This window comes from Apis cerana, linkage group LG10, assembly GCF_029169275.1.
Source record: "Apis cerana isolate GH-2021 linkage group LG10, AcerK_1.0, whole genome shotgun sequence".
Lineage (NCBI taxonomy): Eukaryota > Metazoa > Arthropoda > Insecta > Hymenoptera > Apidae > Apis > Apis cerana.
This window is the reverse complement of record NC_083861.1, coordinates 3,554,325-3,574,396: the sequence shown is the minus strand read 5'-3', so window position 1 is coordinate 3,574,396 and position 20,072 is coordinate 3,554,325. Positions and strand designations below refer to the sequence as shown.

The window sequence follows — 20,072 nt, the reverse complement described above, 5'->3', positions numbered from 1 at the left end:
CGTATTTGTTATTAACTTTCTTTTATTCCGCAATAAAACTTTATGACTTACGTGACGTTTGTGTACATAAATTAACGAAGAAATCTCAATAGATGAAAATAGATTCCGTACGTTATTGATTTTTTTTCATTTTATGATGAAAGCTTATGAATAAGGTAGATGTATGATATTTGAGAGATATGTTAATGACGAAATCTGAATAGATCAGAGAGCTATGAATCTTGCAAAGCATAACGATTCCTTTTGCTCGGTTGAAATGGAATAAAGTAATGGAGAAAGTAATAGATGATGAGATTGTTACGTGAAGTTATTACATTCTTTGGTATTTCGTACTTATCGTTGATTTTCTCTTATTCTATTCGACGAGAACTTATGAGTTGGGATACATGATGTTTGAATACATGTGTTAATAAATGAGAAAAAAATTAAAGATTCTGTGGAACATAATGATTTTTCTTACATGTACATATATTGCAAAAAAATTTAATAAAAGTTTTATCCACAGAAATATTAATATTTATCACGATTCTTTTCGTATTAATGAAAAAATGTTGACACGTTTAATAATACATTGTTTGTATCAGCTGAAAGTTTGGATATATATAAATGAAATATCCTGCAATTTTATGTAAAAAGATAAGGAATCATTAATATTTAAAATATTAATCCAACTTGAAGCCTTTCATATCCCTCGTTTCATATACATAATTAAAAAAATGGATTGAAACAATTATAATTATAACAAAATTTCTGCTAAATTTAAACAAAATTTAAGTAAAAACGACCATCATCAATACACGGAAAATACTTAAGATATTAAAACACCTAAAAATTCGCAACCCTCTAAATATTTATTAAAACCTCCCTCGTACCTTCTTATTCCCCATACCATAGCAATTTCTTTCGGGCTACAAACAAGCCATACAAAATCAACCTGCCAAAGAAAGTGTCTCGCCCATCCGTCATGTAATCATCCCTTATTTTTCTCCTTAATCCACCCTCCGACATTTTGCGAAACGCGTCGTCTTAAAAAGTTCGATATCTCGGTAACGAGAGTCTCGTCCCATCTTCCTCCCCAATTAAGTAAGTTTCGTCCCAGACGCCATTCGGTGGCGCCTTTCCTTGCCCTAACCACCGACCGGAAATTATATATGCAACCCAACTTTCTTCCCTTTAATTTCGTTCCACGAACGTTACGTGTGTCTCGTTCCTCTACGATGGACGATGTGTTTGCCCCTCTTTCGTTAAATTAATTACTACACACAGCAATTTTCAACAGGCGAACATCCAACCGCGTAACGCTTGTCCCACGAGCAAAACGATGCTGTAAAACGAGAACGCCATTTTTTCTCTGCCCCTCTTTCTCTCCGTTTTTTTCCAGCCTCGTTCCATTTGACACAATTTCAATTTTCGTGCAACATGTGCACAGGTTACGTCACTCGCGAATTCGCGTCACACGAGGTAGGATTGCCGGATGAACAGATGTTCCTAGTTTTTTCGCCGAATTCGCGATGCTGATTGTTATGAGAATCAATTGGTAGAAATGTCGTATTTGTCGAGTAGTTTGTTGTTTAGCAATGTTTAAAATCATTGTGTATCAGTTTCTTCGATTTTTTAAATAAGTATACGTGTATTCTCTCTGATTTATTAATAGTTTTGGTTAAATTCAAGAAGATTCAACGTGCAAAAAATATAAATATACAAACTAGAATGAATTACTCACGATGCCTTCGCGAAATCAAATTTAAAGATTCGCAAGTGATATATTTCTAGCGAAGATTGGTAAATTGCTCGCAATATCTTGAAAAATAAATCTCAATATATCCTGTCAGAAATTGTTGTTCACGATGCCTTGGTGAAATCAAATTTCCAAAGATTCTTCCTACAATTTCTAACTACAAGATCAAATTACCATAAATTATTCGGTAATATCTTCGAAAGCAGTAAATCGTCCCAACATCCCAACGCAAATTGGATTGCGATGCCTTCGAAATTACATTTCCCATTGAAAATTCTTCTTCAATCACCAATCCCGAATGCGAACTATAATAATATACACTCGTGTGAAATTGTTTCTCGATTGAAATCAAGCCTCCTCCTTCACAATTCCTAACTGCCAAATCTAATTCTTCGTAATATCTTTCAAAGATAAATTAAGGATCCTCCAAAGAGAAGAATTTCCATCAATTTCCGTCAACGCAAGCCGCAAAATTTGCAAAATTATTCGCAATACTCCGGGATTCGACTGAAGGAGGCGCACAGAACCGTTTCCTAGTTAGACCAATTCCGTACTTTCGCTCGTCACGATTAATTAGCTTAATTCTGGCTTCCTGTTGTTGCGTACCGTGCGGTGCACCCGTTGCGTGTCACGCTGGCATAACCAGCCGCATTCCAGCGTCATAGTTGACGCACGTGTGTCGTCGTAAAAGCACCCGTGGCATCCCGCCGCGAGGATGAGCGCCGTCGAGACGTCGGTCTGCGTTTCCGTGTTGTGCGTATACATCCTTAAAGCCACATCACCGACGCGCATTGTTAACCGTTTGGGTAAGAGAAATTGGGTAAGATTGAATTGGACGCCGTGTGTTCGACTTCGTGTGCATTAATACTCGTGATATTGTTAAGTATGATGAGACAGTACATGGAGAGATTGAGTGTGTTGTACAGCTTGATACAGAGTTTTGAATGTTTTCATTTATTGATATCCGATGATACTGGGGATACGAATGTTTGATATTATGCTCGAAGTGCAAGAAATTGCTTGAAATTTTTCTTTGATTATGAATATTCTTCCTTTTTGAAATAATTGTATCTGTATATATATATATATATATATATAGTTTAAAAATTATTGTGCCATATATTATTTTAAAAATACTATTTAAAAGTTACATTTATAATATTCGTTTTTCATCAGAGGTTGCAAGTTCAAATGAAGATAAAAGCGTCGACGTTCGCAGACTAATTGATTTCTTTTTTAAATTCCTAGAACCTAGGTAAAATATTCACTCGAGTAACATTGTCGTCGTGTCACGAATACCTCGAATCGTTGTGATTAGGGGTTTGCAACTTGAAAGCACTTGTGACTCACGATAATACCGTATGACAGAGGTATATGATCTCGTGGAAGCAAGTTGTATGAGTCAGACAATTTTCTCCAACCCCTTTAGTACACGTAATTCTTTTTCCCTCTTTCGTATCGTTTCTCTTCCCAATCGTTTCCCGTTTGAAGTTGTTTTATTTTATTTTCACATAAAGTAATAAATTTAATAGAAAAATAATTTGAGAAAGGAAGTGAATTATTATCTCATTCCTTTAAAAAGTAGTTACAAAAATTTATCACATTTAATACTCTATTTATCTCGACAAGATATTATTATCGAATTTATTACGTACATCTTTTTCTCAATTTAACCCTTAATAATAGCAAGGCACGCGGAATGAACTGTTATTAATTTGAATAAATTTTATTACTAGAGATCTATTAAAATAAAAAATTGAAGATTGTTAAAAAATTCGAGTATGGATATCTTCATACATTTACATTGAAATCAAAAAATCGAATGATAATAATCACCCACAATCAAAATGATTCGATTAAAAATTATCGTATTTCTTCTCCTATATTATTTTTACTTTATAAACGTTCCTCATTTCGCAGATGAAAATAATTCCTATTCAAAAAAAATGAGAAAAACTCGTGTCGCGACACATCACAGAGGTCAGACCTGACTGACGACATTTTTCCAGGTATACTATCACGTGTTACGGTGTTCTGAAAAAGAGTCGTAAACCACAGACAATTTTTTTCAACTCCCCGTGACTGCTCTTTGTTCACGTACCCGTTATTCTCTCTGTTTGCGCACATTTTTCTGTGTCAATTTGCACCACTTTTTACCCGTCCTCACCCTCTGTTGCGCTGCCCCTGCGTTTGCTTCAAGATACGGTAGAAGTTGTCGCAATATGTTTCCGCAAACGGTTTTGTATTCGTAAAGAGAATGTAGACACGTCGTATGATCATAAATTTTAAAACGCGGTATATATTTCCCCCTTCAAAATAGGTAAATGACGTTTTAAAAATCTTTTTCTTTGTTACTTTGATATTGTTACTTTCCATGATCAAATGTGCAATTTTTTTCTCGTTTTTTGGCTTTCATTTTTTTTTTTTTTTGCGAATAAAACCGGCGCTAAAAATTGCTTTGTCCATGCACGTTGTCCATTGTTCCTGAAATTAAAGAAATGTTAAAAACAATGGTCATGAATTTTCAGATATCTAAAGAATCTCAATTTTCAATTGATGAATATTCTACTAAATTTTAGTTATATATAATAGTTATTACTATTTATCATAATTTTATTATAAGAATCATCAATTTATAATTCATCTAATTGTGAATCATTCACAATCTTTCATCTTCGTGAATAAATTATATTTTTATAACTAAAGAAAATAAAAAAAAAAGATAATTTAATTGATATTCTTAAAATTTTCTTATGGAATATTAATAAAATAAATCATATCTAATTAAGAATAATTTTCCTCGTTATAACTTCCATTCAAGTTTATTCTCTAAAAAGAAAAAAATTTTCACATTTAATTTTAAACACTCGTTGGATCTCGTTATCCCATTAAAATTATTCTATTAAAACACGACGTGGCATTGGATACACGCAAAAGCATGCATTTGCAGTTGCGAAAATACTTATGTAATTGTGAACCGGATATGCGTATTCGTATATTTTTCACACGCGTTTAAAAATGTAGTAGAAAAAATTGGTGTCGATTTCCATATAATCGCATCGTTGTTGCAAAATTACTGTCCGTCAAGGCTTAAACCAGCATTTTCAGGTCGTGATCGAGAAATTCCATGCGTTTTTCCTTACGTTAGATAACCAAAAAAGTCTTGTTCCTTTCTCTAGTGAAAGAAAAAGATGCAAGAAATATAAAGATAAAGAAAGAAAATTTTATTCCTTGAAATAATTATTTACTCTGTTTACAACAAGAAGAAATGATATATAATTCGTATAATAATTCAAAAGAAGAATATCAGAAAAATTAATCAAGAAATTTTCATTTTTCCCGTGAGCAAATTCTTTGAAAGTACTTTTTTTGCTGTCCTAGATTCACAAAAAATGTCTGAAATATTTATCAAGATCTCTTATTATTATTCAGTTATTCATTTAGTCAGATTAAAAAGATTCGTTGGCAAAAATAAAAATTCCTCCAAAGAAATTTAGCACATAAATAATCCAGATTATTTGCTGCTTAATATTATTTCTTTTCTTCCTTCCTTCTCTAAACAAAATGTGCATTTCAATATAATAATAAATATATCATATCTTAATTTTGTTTACAGTTTACGCTGCAGAGCCTTCCTTGGAGATTCTTCCGAGTGGAGAGACGCAGACGAAGGCAATCGGGTCCAGCATCATCCTGACGTGTAATCCAAAGGTCGAAGACACGAAACTGATCTCTGATATGCAATGGATCGATCCGCAAGATCGCGTGATCGAGCCTTTGAAGTGAGTATCATTGATAAAATATATATTTAGATTCTACTATTTTTTATAATTCTTTGTAACTTTTTGAAATATCTTGGCTCCTTGCTATTATAAATATTTATGTATATAGTATATTTTCGTCTGAGAAGGATTTATGAAAAATCTAATTGAGTTATTGCACAGAAAGAATTGGAATTTTTTTAGCAACGTTAATTTGATTTTTAGTTGATTATTAACAAGTTCACCTATTTTTAGAAAATTCTTCAGGAAATTATATCAAGAAGAAATTTAAATTATATATAATATATTTGTTATTGTCTAAAGTAAAAAATATAATTAGAAGTGAGAGATTGATTTCACGAGAACAATATTTAAACAAAGTTTTGACTTGTATATAAAATACAACGATAATAATACGATTATAATTTTGTGGAGAAATTTCGAATTTTATATTCATTTTAAATGTAATGAAACTTTGAAATTCATAAATTGATTTAACTTATTTAAATTTAGATGAACAAAAAAAAAGAGAGAAAAGAAATTAAAAAAAAAAGATTAAAGCAATATTTATTCGATGAATTAAAAGAACTTAACACGTAATTTCTCATATGTAAAACATATTAAAGTCTTCTGCGAATTTCAATAAATATAAAAATAAAAATTATATTCGAATATTTTTTTTTTTATAAGATTACTAAATTTTGCGGATTCGTAAAAATATGATGCGCAGATTTAACGTCATAATTCAAGCAAATTCTCCCGCTGGGCGAGAGAAATGCAGAAAGAAAAAGAAAAAAAATGTCACGACGGTGCAAACAAACGTTTTTCAAGTCAGACGAGGATATACGAGCAAGGAAATTCACGCTTTTGAGCTTTTTTGACAATAACAAAGCCACCTTTAGCAATATTAAAAAAAAAGTATAATGGGTATGGTGTAATTCACGGAATATAAAATGATTCTTTTCTTAAAATCACAATCGAATAAGTCAAATTTATTTCTCTTCCTTTTATTGCATCATATTTTGTATAAAAATTTAAAAATCAATTGCATTTATGATTTAATTCATGTCCATTTTTATCACTTTATCATTTTTTTAATAAAATTATTCCTTAACTATTTTGAATAACATTTATCATTTATTATAAAAAATATAAGGTAACAATTTAATAAAATAATCTTTTCATGAAATTTAATTTATTTCTATAGAAAGAAAAATAAATCAAAATAAATCAAATTATAATTACAAAAGAAAAAAACTACGAGGAATTTTTAACAAAAATTGCTTAATCCTCAATTACCTTTTTCTCCGTTAAAAATTTACATTATACCCATTATACATGACTAATTAACGTAATATAATTTTTTTTTTACAATTTTTTTCTCTCTCTCTCTGAAATAACACACGAATAGAAAACACGACAAACACTTAGCACTAATTATAACAAATTTCTGTCACTTGTTTTGCACACAGACTCGTCGTTTTGCCGATCGAAAGGCGAGTATACAAAACTCAATTCAAGACTTTTACACGCAACCCCAGTAGTGTCGTTGCCAGTCTCCCTCTGTTTTGCGATGATCGTTCCCTAAACATATACATATACCTATAGATTTTGTTCGAATAAAAATTTAATGGATAATTTTAAAATCTAAAATAAATGCAAAAGTTGATATGTAAGAATATTTGTCGAAACTTGTTCTCGAAGTTGTAAGAAATTTAATTTTAGACTAGATAAAGTATAACGATAAAATATTCGTGACGATAAGTATAATATTTCTTTCGTTTAATACGAAATTCTTTTTCCCTTTTCATAATGAAATATAAAATAGACTGCAGAAAATTAATAAATTTGAAAAATTTAAATATACAAATACTTATGATATACAATAAATGATATGCAATAAGGCGTAAAAATATCCAAAGGAAAATCCATGTTATGATATTAAAGGATAAGAGAGATCTTTATTTCGGTTTCATTTAAATGTACTCGTAAAAAATTCGTATAAACATATCCGCTTGAGGAACGGTCTTCGTACTAAAAATATGAAACATACAGAGAAAAATATTTTTTTACAACAATCACATCAATTTCGAATTGAATCGCATATAAACGATAAGCTTCGTTTTTGCAATTTCATTTTATCAACTTCTGTATTTGTTTCAGTTTCTAGAATCACTGTTTAAATTTCCCATCCATTTCATCCGAGAAACTCTGTACATCTTTACGTATATACATAGAGTTACTTTAGAGTTCACTCCCGTTTACGAAAACTTAGAAGACGCTGTCCTTCTTCGCTATGCCCGCATATATATATATATATATATATTTACTTTCGTAATACGTATACATACACACATACACGCACAAACAGATACCACGCACCGTGCACACCCCTTGCAAACCATCAACCACCCCTACTCTTTCACTCTCGTGGCTGATTTACGTCTACTACAGCCCCTGTACGGAGCACTTAATTGCTGCAGGTCCGCCCAATTGTTCCGCGAGCTAAGCGTTGCTCATTAAGCTGTTCGAGAAAGTTTTCCGCCTTCCGTGGCCAAACTGGCTTCGCGTTGTATTTGAACGGCTAAACCGAGCCAAACTAACAACCCAAAAGCCGCATGTAACGCGGCCTGATGCAAGAAAATTCACGAACAAAGTAGAGAGGTTAAACGATGCTTGGCTTACGTTATAGTGTGTTATTCTTATGACATATAATCGTGGCTACCTGAGCAATTAATACTTGGACTGTGTAATGCCCTGTGTGCCGTATAGACGACGGGTCGATTGTTACCCTGACTTTGAAAGGGAATCTCATGATGTATTTATGGACTTTTATTTTAAAATTTTTTTTTTTAAGAAATTAATGGCAAAGGATATATTTTTTTAACGATTATATATTTTTAATTTTTTAAAAAGTAATTTATTTTCTATTAAATTTAAATAAATAATAAAAAAGATAATTTTTCAATCCCTCGTATTTTTTCTTTCTGAAACAGTAAAAGTATCGATTGTGGAATAAAATTGGAGTAAAACTGAATTCGAGAACATTCTCCCTCGAGTCAAAACTATAAAATCAGACAAAACTGCTCGTGATCGCGATACGATAAAGTTTACACTGTAAACATGCGGCTCTGGTTTGAAAGTATAACAATCCTAAGATATGAATTGCTATCGACCTGGCGTCTGTTATGGATAAATGTTGTTTTCCACGGTATTCAGAATAGAACTTACAAGCTTAAAAAGACTTACTTTGCGAATGGAACTTTTTATTTCTTTTCTCGTAATAAATTTTTACGAACTATATACAATATATATTTCACGTGCATAACAAGAATATAACGCTTTCCAAACTTACAAAACACTAATATAATATCGAAAGAGTTAATCGCTTAAAAGAAACTGAAACGAAAGAACGCTTGCGAGAAAAACAACGGAAGGAGACATCTAGCGGCGATAAATTGAAATATCCTCGAACACCTCGAATTCCTACACGCCAGAAAAAAAAAGAAAAGAAAATATCGCTTCGTTCAACTCCGTTACACCAATCATACCGTGAAAATACACATCGACTACTTCACCACCCTTTCTAACCCGCTCTTTTTTCTTTTTTTTCCCCCTCCACTACACCCACGCAAAGGCAAAGTGGCCTCGAGCGCATCCAATTGATTCCAAGCATGTGATAGCAGCCATTTGATCGCACGTATACGCCAACAATTAATCAAAACGCATACAGAACGTTCAGCCCAAGTACCCTTTTCGTGCCCAACCAGGCCTGGATCAACAGAGAGACGATCGTATCCATTATCCATCCCACATCCGCTCGCGTGTCTTCTCTCTTCCGATATCGAGGATCGAACCTCGGTGGCTAAATAATGTATCGCGGCGCGCGTCTTGCAAATATTGAACACTCCCCTCCCACCCGTGATCAAACAATCCAACGAGCATTAACCTCGGTAACTGATTCGTCGGATCGCGTGTTTGCACGATTACGCGGAGCCCGGCCGATTTGCATAATTATGTCCGCTCGTCGCGGCGAATAACGGCCGATAAATTCGCCGAGGGACGCGTGTACCGAGGCCGAGAACCGTTTCATTAATCGTACTTAAGGCTCGGTGTTCCTCGATTAGGCAAGAAGAAAGGGGTATTATTGCATAATCGCCGGCCCTCCTCCTGTGTACTCCCCTTCATTGTCGTACGTAATACCTACGTAAATTTTGACAGAGTTGCGCACCACCGTGGGCGAGATGGACCAATTTTCGTCATCCACATAGCGTATATCCGCTCGGTAATTTTTGAATTTAGTAGTTGCGTCGTGCTCTTTGATTCGGTACATGCAATACGAATTCGTTTAATTTTCTTCTCGCTATCTCTAATAGAGATAATCCTCTGGAATGAATATTAGGCTAATGTAAAATCTTTACCGGAGAAATCGAGAACCAATTTAGGAATTTTATTTTATTTTCTTCCAAAAGACGATTGTATAAACGTAGAAATAAGAAGCTTATTTAATTAAATAATATACCAATAGTATACCAATCTGAATCATTCCTAATTACTTAAGTATTATATTACGATGTAAATACGTATTATACACTTGCGTAAAATTAAAACAAATGGGCTCGTACATTAATTTCTGGTCCATCTAACCTATCTAAAATAATCCGCCGATCTTAAGAAAATATCGGTATCGAGTTTCCAATCTAACAATCCACTAACCCAACTCTAATTATTTTTCCCCCCGGATCGATCGATCATGGATCCTCCCGGATCCCGAGCGCGTTTCCCAATTCGAAAGGGTTCATTAAAGCGTATCTCTGCAGACCTAGCCGTTTCCAATTGGTATCGAAGCTATTCATTACGGCGCGATTCAGCATCTCTATGCACCAGAACCTTATCTTCGATCCAGTATCCTGTCACGCGGTGTGTTGTTAAATTGTGTGAATCCATGTGAATGCGTCTCGTTTGTACTCCAGTTTCCCGGTTTACGGTACGAGACAGCAACGACGAAATTACCGGTTGTCCATTGCCGCCTTTAAACCTTGGATAACAGCCGACAAACCTTCTTCAACCTCTTTAACACCGTGGTCTCTTGATCCTGCCCCGATCTCTCCTTCCTTTCTCTTCTACAAGTCAAGTTAAAAGATCCTGATCGAGATAGGAACTCGGGATGAACTCTCCTCCTCCTCCTCCTCCTCTTCCTCCTCCTCTTCTTCCCCAATCATCGATCCGAATTCGACGCCGCGCCGTGTTCACCGCGTGTACAAACCCCAACCTCGTAACGATATTTCACCGATATCGGCTCGCTGTTTCGCGTTAGAATACGGATTAGATGTTTTGCCAACGATTTATGCGCCCCGAATATTTGGAACGTTCGGATATTCCGAGAGAATAAAGTGTTTCGTCGGTGGTTTTTGGTTTATATAATCGATTTTTACGACACTTAATGCTCGAGTTATATCGTTGAAAATTCGTGTGAGTTTATGTATATGATATAATAATAATATAAAAATATTGTTTGGTGATAAAATATTGGCATTGCGGTTCCCTCAGTTGAAGGATTTTATTTTTTCTTTTTTATTTTTATTTTCGTTTCCAAGCAAATTAAAAAATTCTGTTCTTATTTGTCAATTTCACGCTTCGATATGAACATACGTGATAAATAAAGAATAACGAATTCATGTTGGAGAAATTTATTTAATTATATTAATATTTTTGAAAATACGTATAAATGATTAAACCATCGATTATATTGGTTTTAATTCGCGAAACACCGAGCCAATTTCTATTCATTGTGCAACACTCAACCCGAACATATCTCACTCATCGTCATCACCATCATCGTTATAGTATGTTATCATCGTTGGAATGGTTTTGTGATAATATGATGAAAAATATTAGTGTTTTAACAATGATTTTTTAATTATCCCCATGTAGCAACATACCAGGCCATTCAAAGCCGCCGATGTACACCGAATTGCACCAGGATAACAGCTTGTCTTTGTTCTTCAACTCGCTGCAAGAGCAGCAGGCTGGGAAATACACGTGCAAAGCCACTTACGCGAATTCGATTCAATTGCAGAAGTCTGTGACGATCGATACTATAGGTGAGCAAAATAAAATTTGAATTTTCATCGCTTTTCAAGAATATCAAGAAAATTTATACTGTATATCCATATTCTATATATTTTAAATTGTTGAAGAGAGATTGAAACAAATTTTGAATGATACTCTAAAAATCTGTGTATAGCTGATATATTAAAAATTTTATTAATTTACGAAAAGATGGATATTGGTATATCAGATAATATTACAAATTTTACTGAATTTAAATATTACCATGCATATGCATAACACAATTATTAAAATTACTTTAATACTAAATTTTGAATGATACTCTAAAAATCTGTGTATATCTGATATATTAAAAATTTTATTAATTTACGAAAAGATGGATATTGGTATATCAGATAATATTACAAATTTTACTGAATTTAAATATTACCATGCATATGCATAACACAATTATTAAAATTACTTTAATACTTATTAAAAACTGAATATTTAGATCCATTTCGAATAATTTTCCGAAAGAATTAATTTGTATGTAATATTACAAATTTCCATCTATCTTTTACTAAATCTTCTTTGCTTACAAAAGAAAAGAAAAAAATCTCATTTGACTTTATTTTTTTTCAATACAAGACGAATAAAAAATCGTGTCAAACGTTCTCGTTCGTCAAATAAAGATTCGATGAAATCAAATTGTCGTCGTCTCGATATAAAAAAAGCGCGAGACAGAATTATTGGAGAGTAATTACTGTTTCGCAGTTGCGATCACTTGGGACAATGCACCGCTCAATCAATACCCCATTCTGGGAGAGGACTTCGCTATTCAGTGCAAAGTGCGGGCAAGGCCTTCGCCTTCAGTCGACTGGTTGTACAACGGCGAATTAATTAAGACGAACGATCACTACATTATAGACACGTATGCACTGAAGATAAAGAACGTTCAAGAGTCGGATGATGGCGTTTATACTTGCCGCGCTTCCGTATTTTCCACCGGTGAACTCAAGGAACGACCTATCCGCGTCGAGGTGAGTTAAGCATCTTTCTATCTTTCTTCTTCTTCTTCTTCAAAAATTATCCAGATTTTATTATCGCTGCATCAAATTAGTTTCGTAAAAGAGAATATTACGAAATAATATCGTAATATCGACAAATTACTTCAAAATATATAGATTTACGTATTGTACACATGGTATGTTACAATTTTGCAACCCTCTGCTTTCCTGGAAAAATTAATCGAAGCGGGCATCCGTGGTTCAGTAAAAATCGAGAAGAAAAGAAAATTCTATCACGGAGAAAGAGTGGAAACGCAAAGGAGAACTGCGGGGGAAAAGTAGTATAACAAAATTACAAAGGATCCAATCTGTTTTCTCACAACTTTTACGTATAGAGAGGCAATGCATTCTCAAAGAAGCTCATTTATTAATTTCACATTCATGAGCATGAGGGAAACTCGAAATGAAAACACCGCGAAAAACAAAGCAAGCATTTTTTAAAAAAAAAGAAAAAAGCAAGAGAGGTAACATCCAATTATAATAAGCAAACAACACGGTAAATAAAACGGCTGCACATTCAACGTAAAATCAAATATCTGACTGAATTTCGTATATAACCATTTCCTCCCTCCCAGTTTGTATACACACGTAACCGGAGTGAACATGCTCCATCCACCCTTTACAAAGCCTTGCCCGGGAGTGTGTATGCGCGGGCGCCAATTATTCCCAATCCGAGGCATATAATGCCGCCACAGGTATGATGGAACAGGTTTGCGTTTCATTTAACAGGTCCACATACGACCTACGGTGAGCGAGATGCCCAACCCCATAAACATGATCGAAGGAAAGGACGCGAGTATAAAGTGCGAGGCCCGAGGCAAGCCTCCCCCAAAATTCACCTGGATTAAATCGTTGACCCACCAGAATCTGTCGAACGTGGATCGTTTCTCGGTCGATCCGGACACGGGTGTGCTCACGATCACCAACGTGAACAGGGACGATGCGGGAGAGTACCAGTGCACGGCTACGAATCTGGCCGGGACGGCGAACACCAACATCATGGTGAACGTGATCGTGAAGCCGAAGATCATCGAGTTCTTGAATAGCACAGTGGTCGAGGACAAAGAGGCCACGCTGGTGTGCAAGGCGTTCGGCAGGCCGCCGCCCCAAGTCACTTTCAGGAAGCTGACCGCAGAGAAGGCGTACGTTAAGGGTCCCCAATTGGACAACGACAGGATCATCCTTGAGAACAGTGGCGATGACAGCGAGACCGTCGGCACGCTGACCATCACCCAGTCCCTCAGATCGAACGACGGATTGTACGAGTGTATCGCGCAGAACGCCGGTGGTGACGCGCGTAGAATCGGCCATCTGACCGTCGAGTTTCCACCATCGTTCGCCTCTATGTCGAACACAAGCGTCTGGTCGTGGGACCAGAAACCCGTGAACATCAGCTGCATAGCCGAGAGCATACCGAACGCCACCATACGTTGGACCATCTACGGCGATCAGAAGATCGACAATGACAAGATGATCACGCAAATTGGTAACGGGCCACGATCTATACTCACCATCGTCCCCTTGGACAAGCGGTATTACACCACTTACAAGTGCATCGCGTCGAACGCGCACGGGACGCGGGAGCGGAACATCGAGTTGAGGGAGGCCACGAAGCCGGGAGAGATGTTGCAGGCGAAGATGGCGGAAATCACCGCGACCACGATTAGATTCGATCTTGTACCACCTAGTACGCATCCCGAGCAACCTCTCAGAACGATTACCGTGCAGTATAAGGAGGACGGGCAGACATGGATTGAGGCTAGGAACAAGACGTGGTCTGTCGGTGAGTGGAGGGATTCTTATGTTAACCCTTTGGCGTTTCATGCGACAACTCTTTAATTATTATGCTAGATCTCTAATTAACAAGAGCGCAATATTCATTTGTGAATAGATTTTTTAGCTCTTTTTGTCTCTTTATTAAGAAGTATAACGCTCGTAAAGAATCGTCGAGCACAAAGGGTTAACCAAAATCCATTACGTGCATATTCTACGAATATCTTCAACCGTCGAATATACAACGTATACAATTTCCACGGGCTTGAATTGAATAAACGGACCCTTTCATCGTTTCCAGATTCGTACTACGTACTCGAAGGTCTGAAACCGCAGACTATGTACGAGTTCCGGTTCGCAGCTAGAAACGATGTCGGTCTTGGTAATTGGGGGGCGTTCCATCGCGAGATGACGCCCGGAAGGACGGTCCCTAACGAGCCAAAGATAGTAATGCCGACGGTGGAGTACGATCTGTCCAGGTACAGCAATCAATACGAGTTGACCTGGCTGGCGCCGGCTGATAACGGCGAGCCGATCGACATGTACCAGATCAAATATTGCCAAATAAGACGCGTTTCCGGCGAATGGGAGACGTTAGAGGATACCTGCCGGACGGAGGACATTAGGACGCAGGGGAGAGTGAGGCATTGGTTGAGAAATCTCTACTCGGACACGTTCTACAAGGTCGAGTTGAAGGCGCACAACGCGATAGGTTTCAGTAAGCCTGGATCAGCGAAGTTTAAGACGGTCAGGGGTGAGTTTCCTCATATTTTTTGATCTCTTTTCTTCTTTTTTTTTCTCGGTCTTGTTTTTTTTTCTCTCTCTTTACACACATCTTTAACCGTATTCTTCGAAACGTGTCCGTTTCGTTTATCGCCATTTTTCTTCATCTTCTTCTACCGATTATCATTACCGTGCGATACAATATTTAATTAGTGCCCTTTTATCAAATCGTAATTTCTCTTTGAAATTGTTATTATTACGTTATATATTATACATGTGCACGAGGCTATTGCACCGATATTGATATGTCCCTTCTTTTTTTTATTTTTTTACTTTAACCCGACGAGAGAGACCGTTTTACAATCACTTCGCCTCTGTTTTTTTTTTTCTTTATTTACTCAAGGAGGAGGGAAAAGGGTTATTGAGGCATTTCTTTTTTTTTTCTACAAATCTTTTTCTTTTCTTAACGCAATTCATGTGAAAATGTGTTTCTACATATACATATATATATTTTAAATCGATGAATTTTTCTTTCTTAACGAATGAACTGAAGAGTCCTCAGTCCCCTTGACCCTTATAGAAGAGCAACTTAGATCAACTATCCGATAGCCATTCGATATATATATATGGGCATCTTAGGCATATATTAGTTAATCTTACCCTTTCTTTCAAAACATATTCAAAACACAACAAAAGAAAAAAAAAACGATCCTTCTACAAGTCACTTTTTATCATTCAGAATCTACGGGCCTCAATGTGGACTACAATTTAGATACTTCCGCTGGAGGTACTCGCAAGCTCGCCGTGACCGCCATTGCAACAGCAATAACGATCCTATTCTTAGCTATTTAAAAGAGAATAAAGTAAAACGATTGAAAAATAAGGAAAAAAAAGAAAAAATAAACGACTAAAAAAAGAAAACTATAGAAAAATATAAAAGATCATCGTCAGGAACGGTCGCTGTTCACGTTCTAATCTTTCCATTTATAGTGTACACACGTTTAAAGAAAAGAAAGTGATATGCGAATACGAACGTACTGTGTATGACTATAGGGAGAGTACAACCAGGGACACGAACACAATTTTGGGTAAAAAAAAAAAAAAAAAAAAAGAAACACGGATAAAGAGAAAGAACGAAAAGAAAAAAAAAGGGAATTATATACGTATTTTCGTGTTCGACAAATTCTCACTTTTTCACCCCCGTATAACAGGCGACGGTTTTCTGACGCGTGTCTGACTTTTGCAAAACACTGTCGAACATTTCGCTACTGTATTACGAGAAAAAAGAAACACACACACACAAACCAAACATAAACCATACACATGCATAGATTATACATTAACGATTAATGTAAAATGAATTATTTAGACCGGTGCACAACATTCCGAGGTAGAAATGTTAGCGGATAAGTGGGGGTTGTTCGATGATGATGAAAGGTTAGAAACGCAGTGAGAAACAATGAGAAAGATCGCGATGCTTCGTGAAATAATAGGATGTTTTTCACGGTGTATTTGATCGAATTGTATCGAATTTCACGGTATATTTGTCGGATATACTTGTTCGTGACGTTTTTAGCGAATATATATATATTGGGACGTTTTTGTATTACGCGAAGGTAAAGTGCTTTTCTTTTGAAGATTCGCATGAACTGCCATCTGGTGATCGAAAGAGGTATATTCATTCGAATAAGAAATACTGAAGATTGATCGAAATATGATTTTTATACGTGAGATCGAAAAACAACGAAAGATATTATTTTGCAAGTGAAATTATTAATATTGATCTTATAATTTATTACTCGAACATTTTCAACAACGAATTAAAAGACTGTAAATTATGTTCGATTGTTGAAATCATTTTAAATCAATATAAAAATTTCGTGAAATAATGTTAGATTTTAACGAATGTGTACAGTAAATTTTCATATTGTGTCGATGTAAAGCTTTTGAAAATATGGAATTGGTACGTTGGTAAACGAAACGAACATTTCCATGGTCGTAAAACAACGTTCGAATGAAAATTACAAATTGCTCATTTGGCGAATTGCCAACGAAGAATATTAAAAGTGTAAATCGATCGAAATTATTCCATGAAAATTTTCAATGCTGATTAAGCACTGAAAATTCTGCAATAATCACGACTGACCCATTCTCGAATGCGAAACTCTTCCACCTCGAAAAATAGTTTATCGATACGATATTACCACGATCACCGATGCATCCAATGCATCTGCACATAAATTGCGAATCTATTTTAGCGTACAGTAAGGGCTTTTGCGGGTCTGATATATACGTACTGCCTTAAATTGCCAAATTTCTAGTGTTAGAAATACGCGCAAATCAGTAAAAACGAATGGTTACTATCGAACGGGCAACGAGCGTTCACAAGATCGGAAATATACGATTTTTCGATATAAACGAAATAAGATCCAATTTTAAACAGGCAGCCCGTATTATTTGATTGTATTTTAACTATATATTATCCATCGGATTCGTTAAAAATATTCTCTTGTTTCTCGCCATTTAGCAGAGTACAAATATTTTTGGAGAGTAATTTTTCGCGATTCTCGCGGTTCGATTTGCAACGAAAAATTCGATATAATAAGAAGGAGAGGATAACGATTAACAGAAAGAAAAATTTAGTATTCGTTGTTCGTAAAAATTTTAGAGATATGCGAGGTTTCGAAATTACGCGCTCGGAAAAATTTCGGCGAAATCGACGTAGATCTCGATACGACTGAACCTCGATTCGCTCGAATCGATCCGAAATAATACGAAAGTAATCGAAATCTCGACCGAAATCTAGCCGAATTTTTCCGAAGATCTTGAAATTATACGCTCGGGTTCCGATCGGAAAAATTCGGGCGAAATCGATCGAGATTTAAAAGAGATATGGAAATATTTCGAAATCTTCATCGATCTTGTTCGAATTTTTTCGATCTGCCCCGAAGTTTCGATTTCTGAATCTCAGCATATATTACTAATAAGAAGTATCGATGTAATTCGTTACCATTTCTCTACAGAGATACACGTCCGTTAAATAAAAATTCCAAAAATACCGGGAATCGTCCGCGAAAAAATCCGTTTTCGTCCGAGCTGAACTATATAATATATAACAAATGTGTGTGGCTAATTATTTTTTCTCCTTTGTTTGTGGGGTTTTTATTTTTTTTATTCTTTTTTTTTATTTTTTTTTTTTTTATCAATTTTCTCATCCATTTCGAGAAAGGGATATCCGGAGCGTTTTCCACACGCTACACGTTTTTAGAGCCAAAGAGAAGGATACACTTGCAGATACTTAAATCACGATTCACGTGTTCCTCGCAAAACTGACACTCCCACACTTCTCAAAAGAACTCGCGTTGAACACACGTTACACAATGTTATATGATCATCGAACGATGATTAGGTTACACGAATAATCACGGGTTCTGAAAAAAAAAAAGATATAATAAGTAAAGATAAATGAACAAATACTAAAACGAAACCCGACAGCATCCGCACGAAACGGGAAAAAAGCACCTTTTTTTCTTAACCATTTATACTTTTAGATTGCGCCTAAAAATTAGTTTTCTTAGCTGGGTTAATTTTCAGCTAATCGCATATACGATTTTTTCTCTCCTCTTGTGTATGGATTTTTAATACATTTTTGTTTTTTTTATCTTTGTTTTTTTTTTTTTAAATAATTGTTTCTCTCTGGGAAAATTGATTAACTTTTTTACCAAATCATCGGACTTAGTCCTGCTTGACTAGCTCTTGGACCATACGTGTTTAGTGCGCATGATGTGTGTTATTATTATTACGGTTATTATTATTATTATTATTATTAATATTATTATTATCATTAATTTTATCATTGCTATTAGCGTTATTATTATTATTATGATTATGATTATTATTATTATTATATTATTCACTGCGTACATAGCTGCTACGATTTATTATAATTACTTATTATTATTATCATCATTATCATCATTATTGTTATTATCATCATCGTCGCTATATGATATTATTAAATATTCTCATCAATTAGTTTTACCGTTCACACCAATCTTGTATACCATGTGTGTATTCGTCATTACCATTAGTATTATCGTCAACAACTGTCATGATTATCGTTTAAAAAAAAAAAAAAAAGAAAGAAAGAAACGATAAATTTTACGTCGCCACGCGCATTCGCCGATTTGTATCTTTTTTTTTTTTTTTCGTTCAAGTAAGAAGCAAAGAAAGAAAGAAAGAAAGAAAGAAAGAAAAAAAAGAGAACAGGGTGGGAGGGGGGAGAGAAAAAGAAGAGAGGTGCTCTCCATAGGAGGCAAACACACCAGGCATCGAGGTGCACACAGAAGACTCTGTCGCGTCTGAAATACAAATGGCCCCTTACTGTCCACTGGGTGTATCGATCGCGAGTCATCGTTCGACGAATGCGACAGGGTCTTTGAACCTCGATCTCTCTTAACGTTCTTGCTCACTTGCCTGGGTTCTTTTTAGATGTTAGATTTACGATCGCATGGCATGCGCTTGTATATCGTTTCAGATATATTATGTACATTTTTTATTTTTTTTTTCCTTTTTTAATTTTATCCATTATTCTTTTATTTCGATCATTATTTTTCCTTTTTTTTCTTCTTCTTTTTTCTTCTTTTTTCTTTTTTTTTTTTGAGGGGGGAGCATTCTGTTCGTTGCGTTTAAGTTTGCGCCGTTCACCTCTGTTTTCGTTGGCGACACTCTCATTCCATCGAACATACCACGTACCTTTGTACTCGTATCGAGGGATTCCACGTGATCAGCGATTCTATGTAAACACATTTGCGTGTGCTTAGGTGTAAGATGAATTGTAAGAACGAGAATGGGAGAATGCTTGAGCAGCGACAGTGGTTTCTTTTTAATTGGATTGCAGCGATTGGGGTGTAGGAAGGATTATCCATGGTAGTGCGAGTACGATAAATCTCTGGT

The 20,072-nt window shown here is 35.3% G+C and overlaps 1 protein-coding gene across 13 annotated transcripts in view; it reads left to right on the top strand.

Annotated features, from left to right (window-relative positions):
- Positions 1–20,072, top strand: part of LOC108004367 (fasciclin-2) — a 169,879-nt gene that overhangs the window by 134,018 nt on the left and 15,789 nt on the right. For 2 of the 13 annotated variants that reach the window (XM_062080768.1, XM_062080764.1), the window contains exons 1-7: positions 2,405–2,544; positions 5,355–5,520; positions 6,972–6,995; positions 11,434–11,603; positions 12,328–12,593; positions 13,350–14,403; positions 14,695–15,147. In XM_062080768.1, coding sequence (XP_061936752.1) covers positions 2,454–2,544; positions 5,355–5,520; positions 6,972–6,995; positions 11,434–11,603; positions 12,328–12,593; positions 13,350–14,403; positions 14,695–15,147 — 2,224 coding nt within the window. In that variant the 5' untranslated portion in view covers positions 2,405–2,453. Of the gene's footprint in view, positions 1–2,391; positions 2,559–5,354; positions 5,521–6,971; positions 6,996–11,433; positions 11,604–12,327; positions 12,594–13,349; positions 14,404–14,694; positions 15,148–15,855; positions 16,038–20,072 lie in introns of those variants that run through there. The other 11 variants (XM_062080769.1, XM_062080765.1, XM_062080770.1 and 8 more) reach the window with 8 other exon arrangements.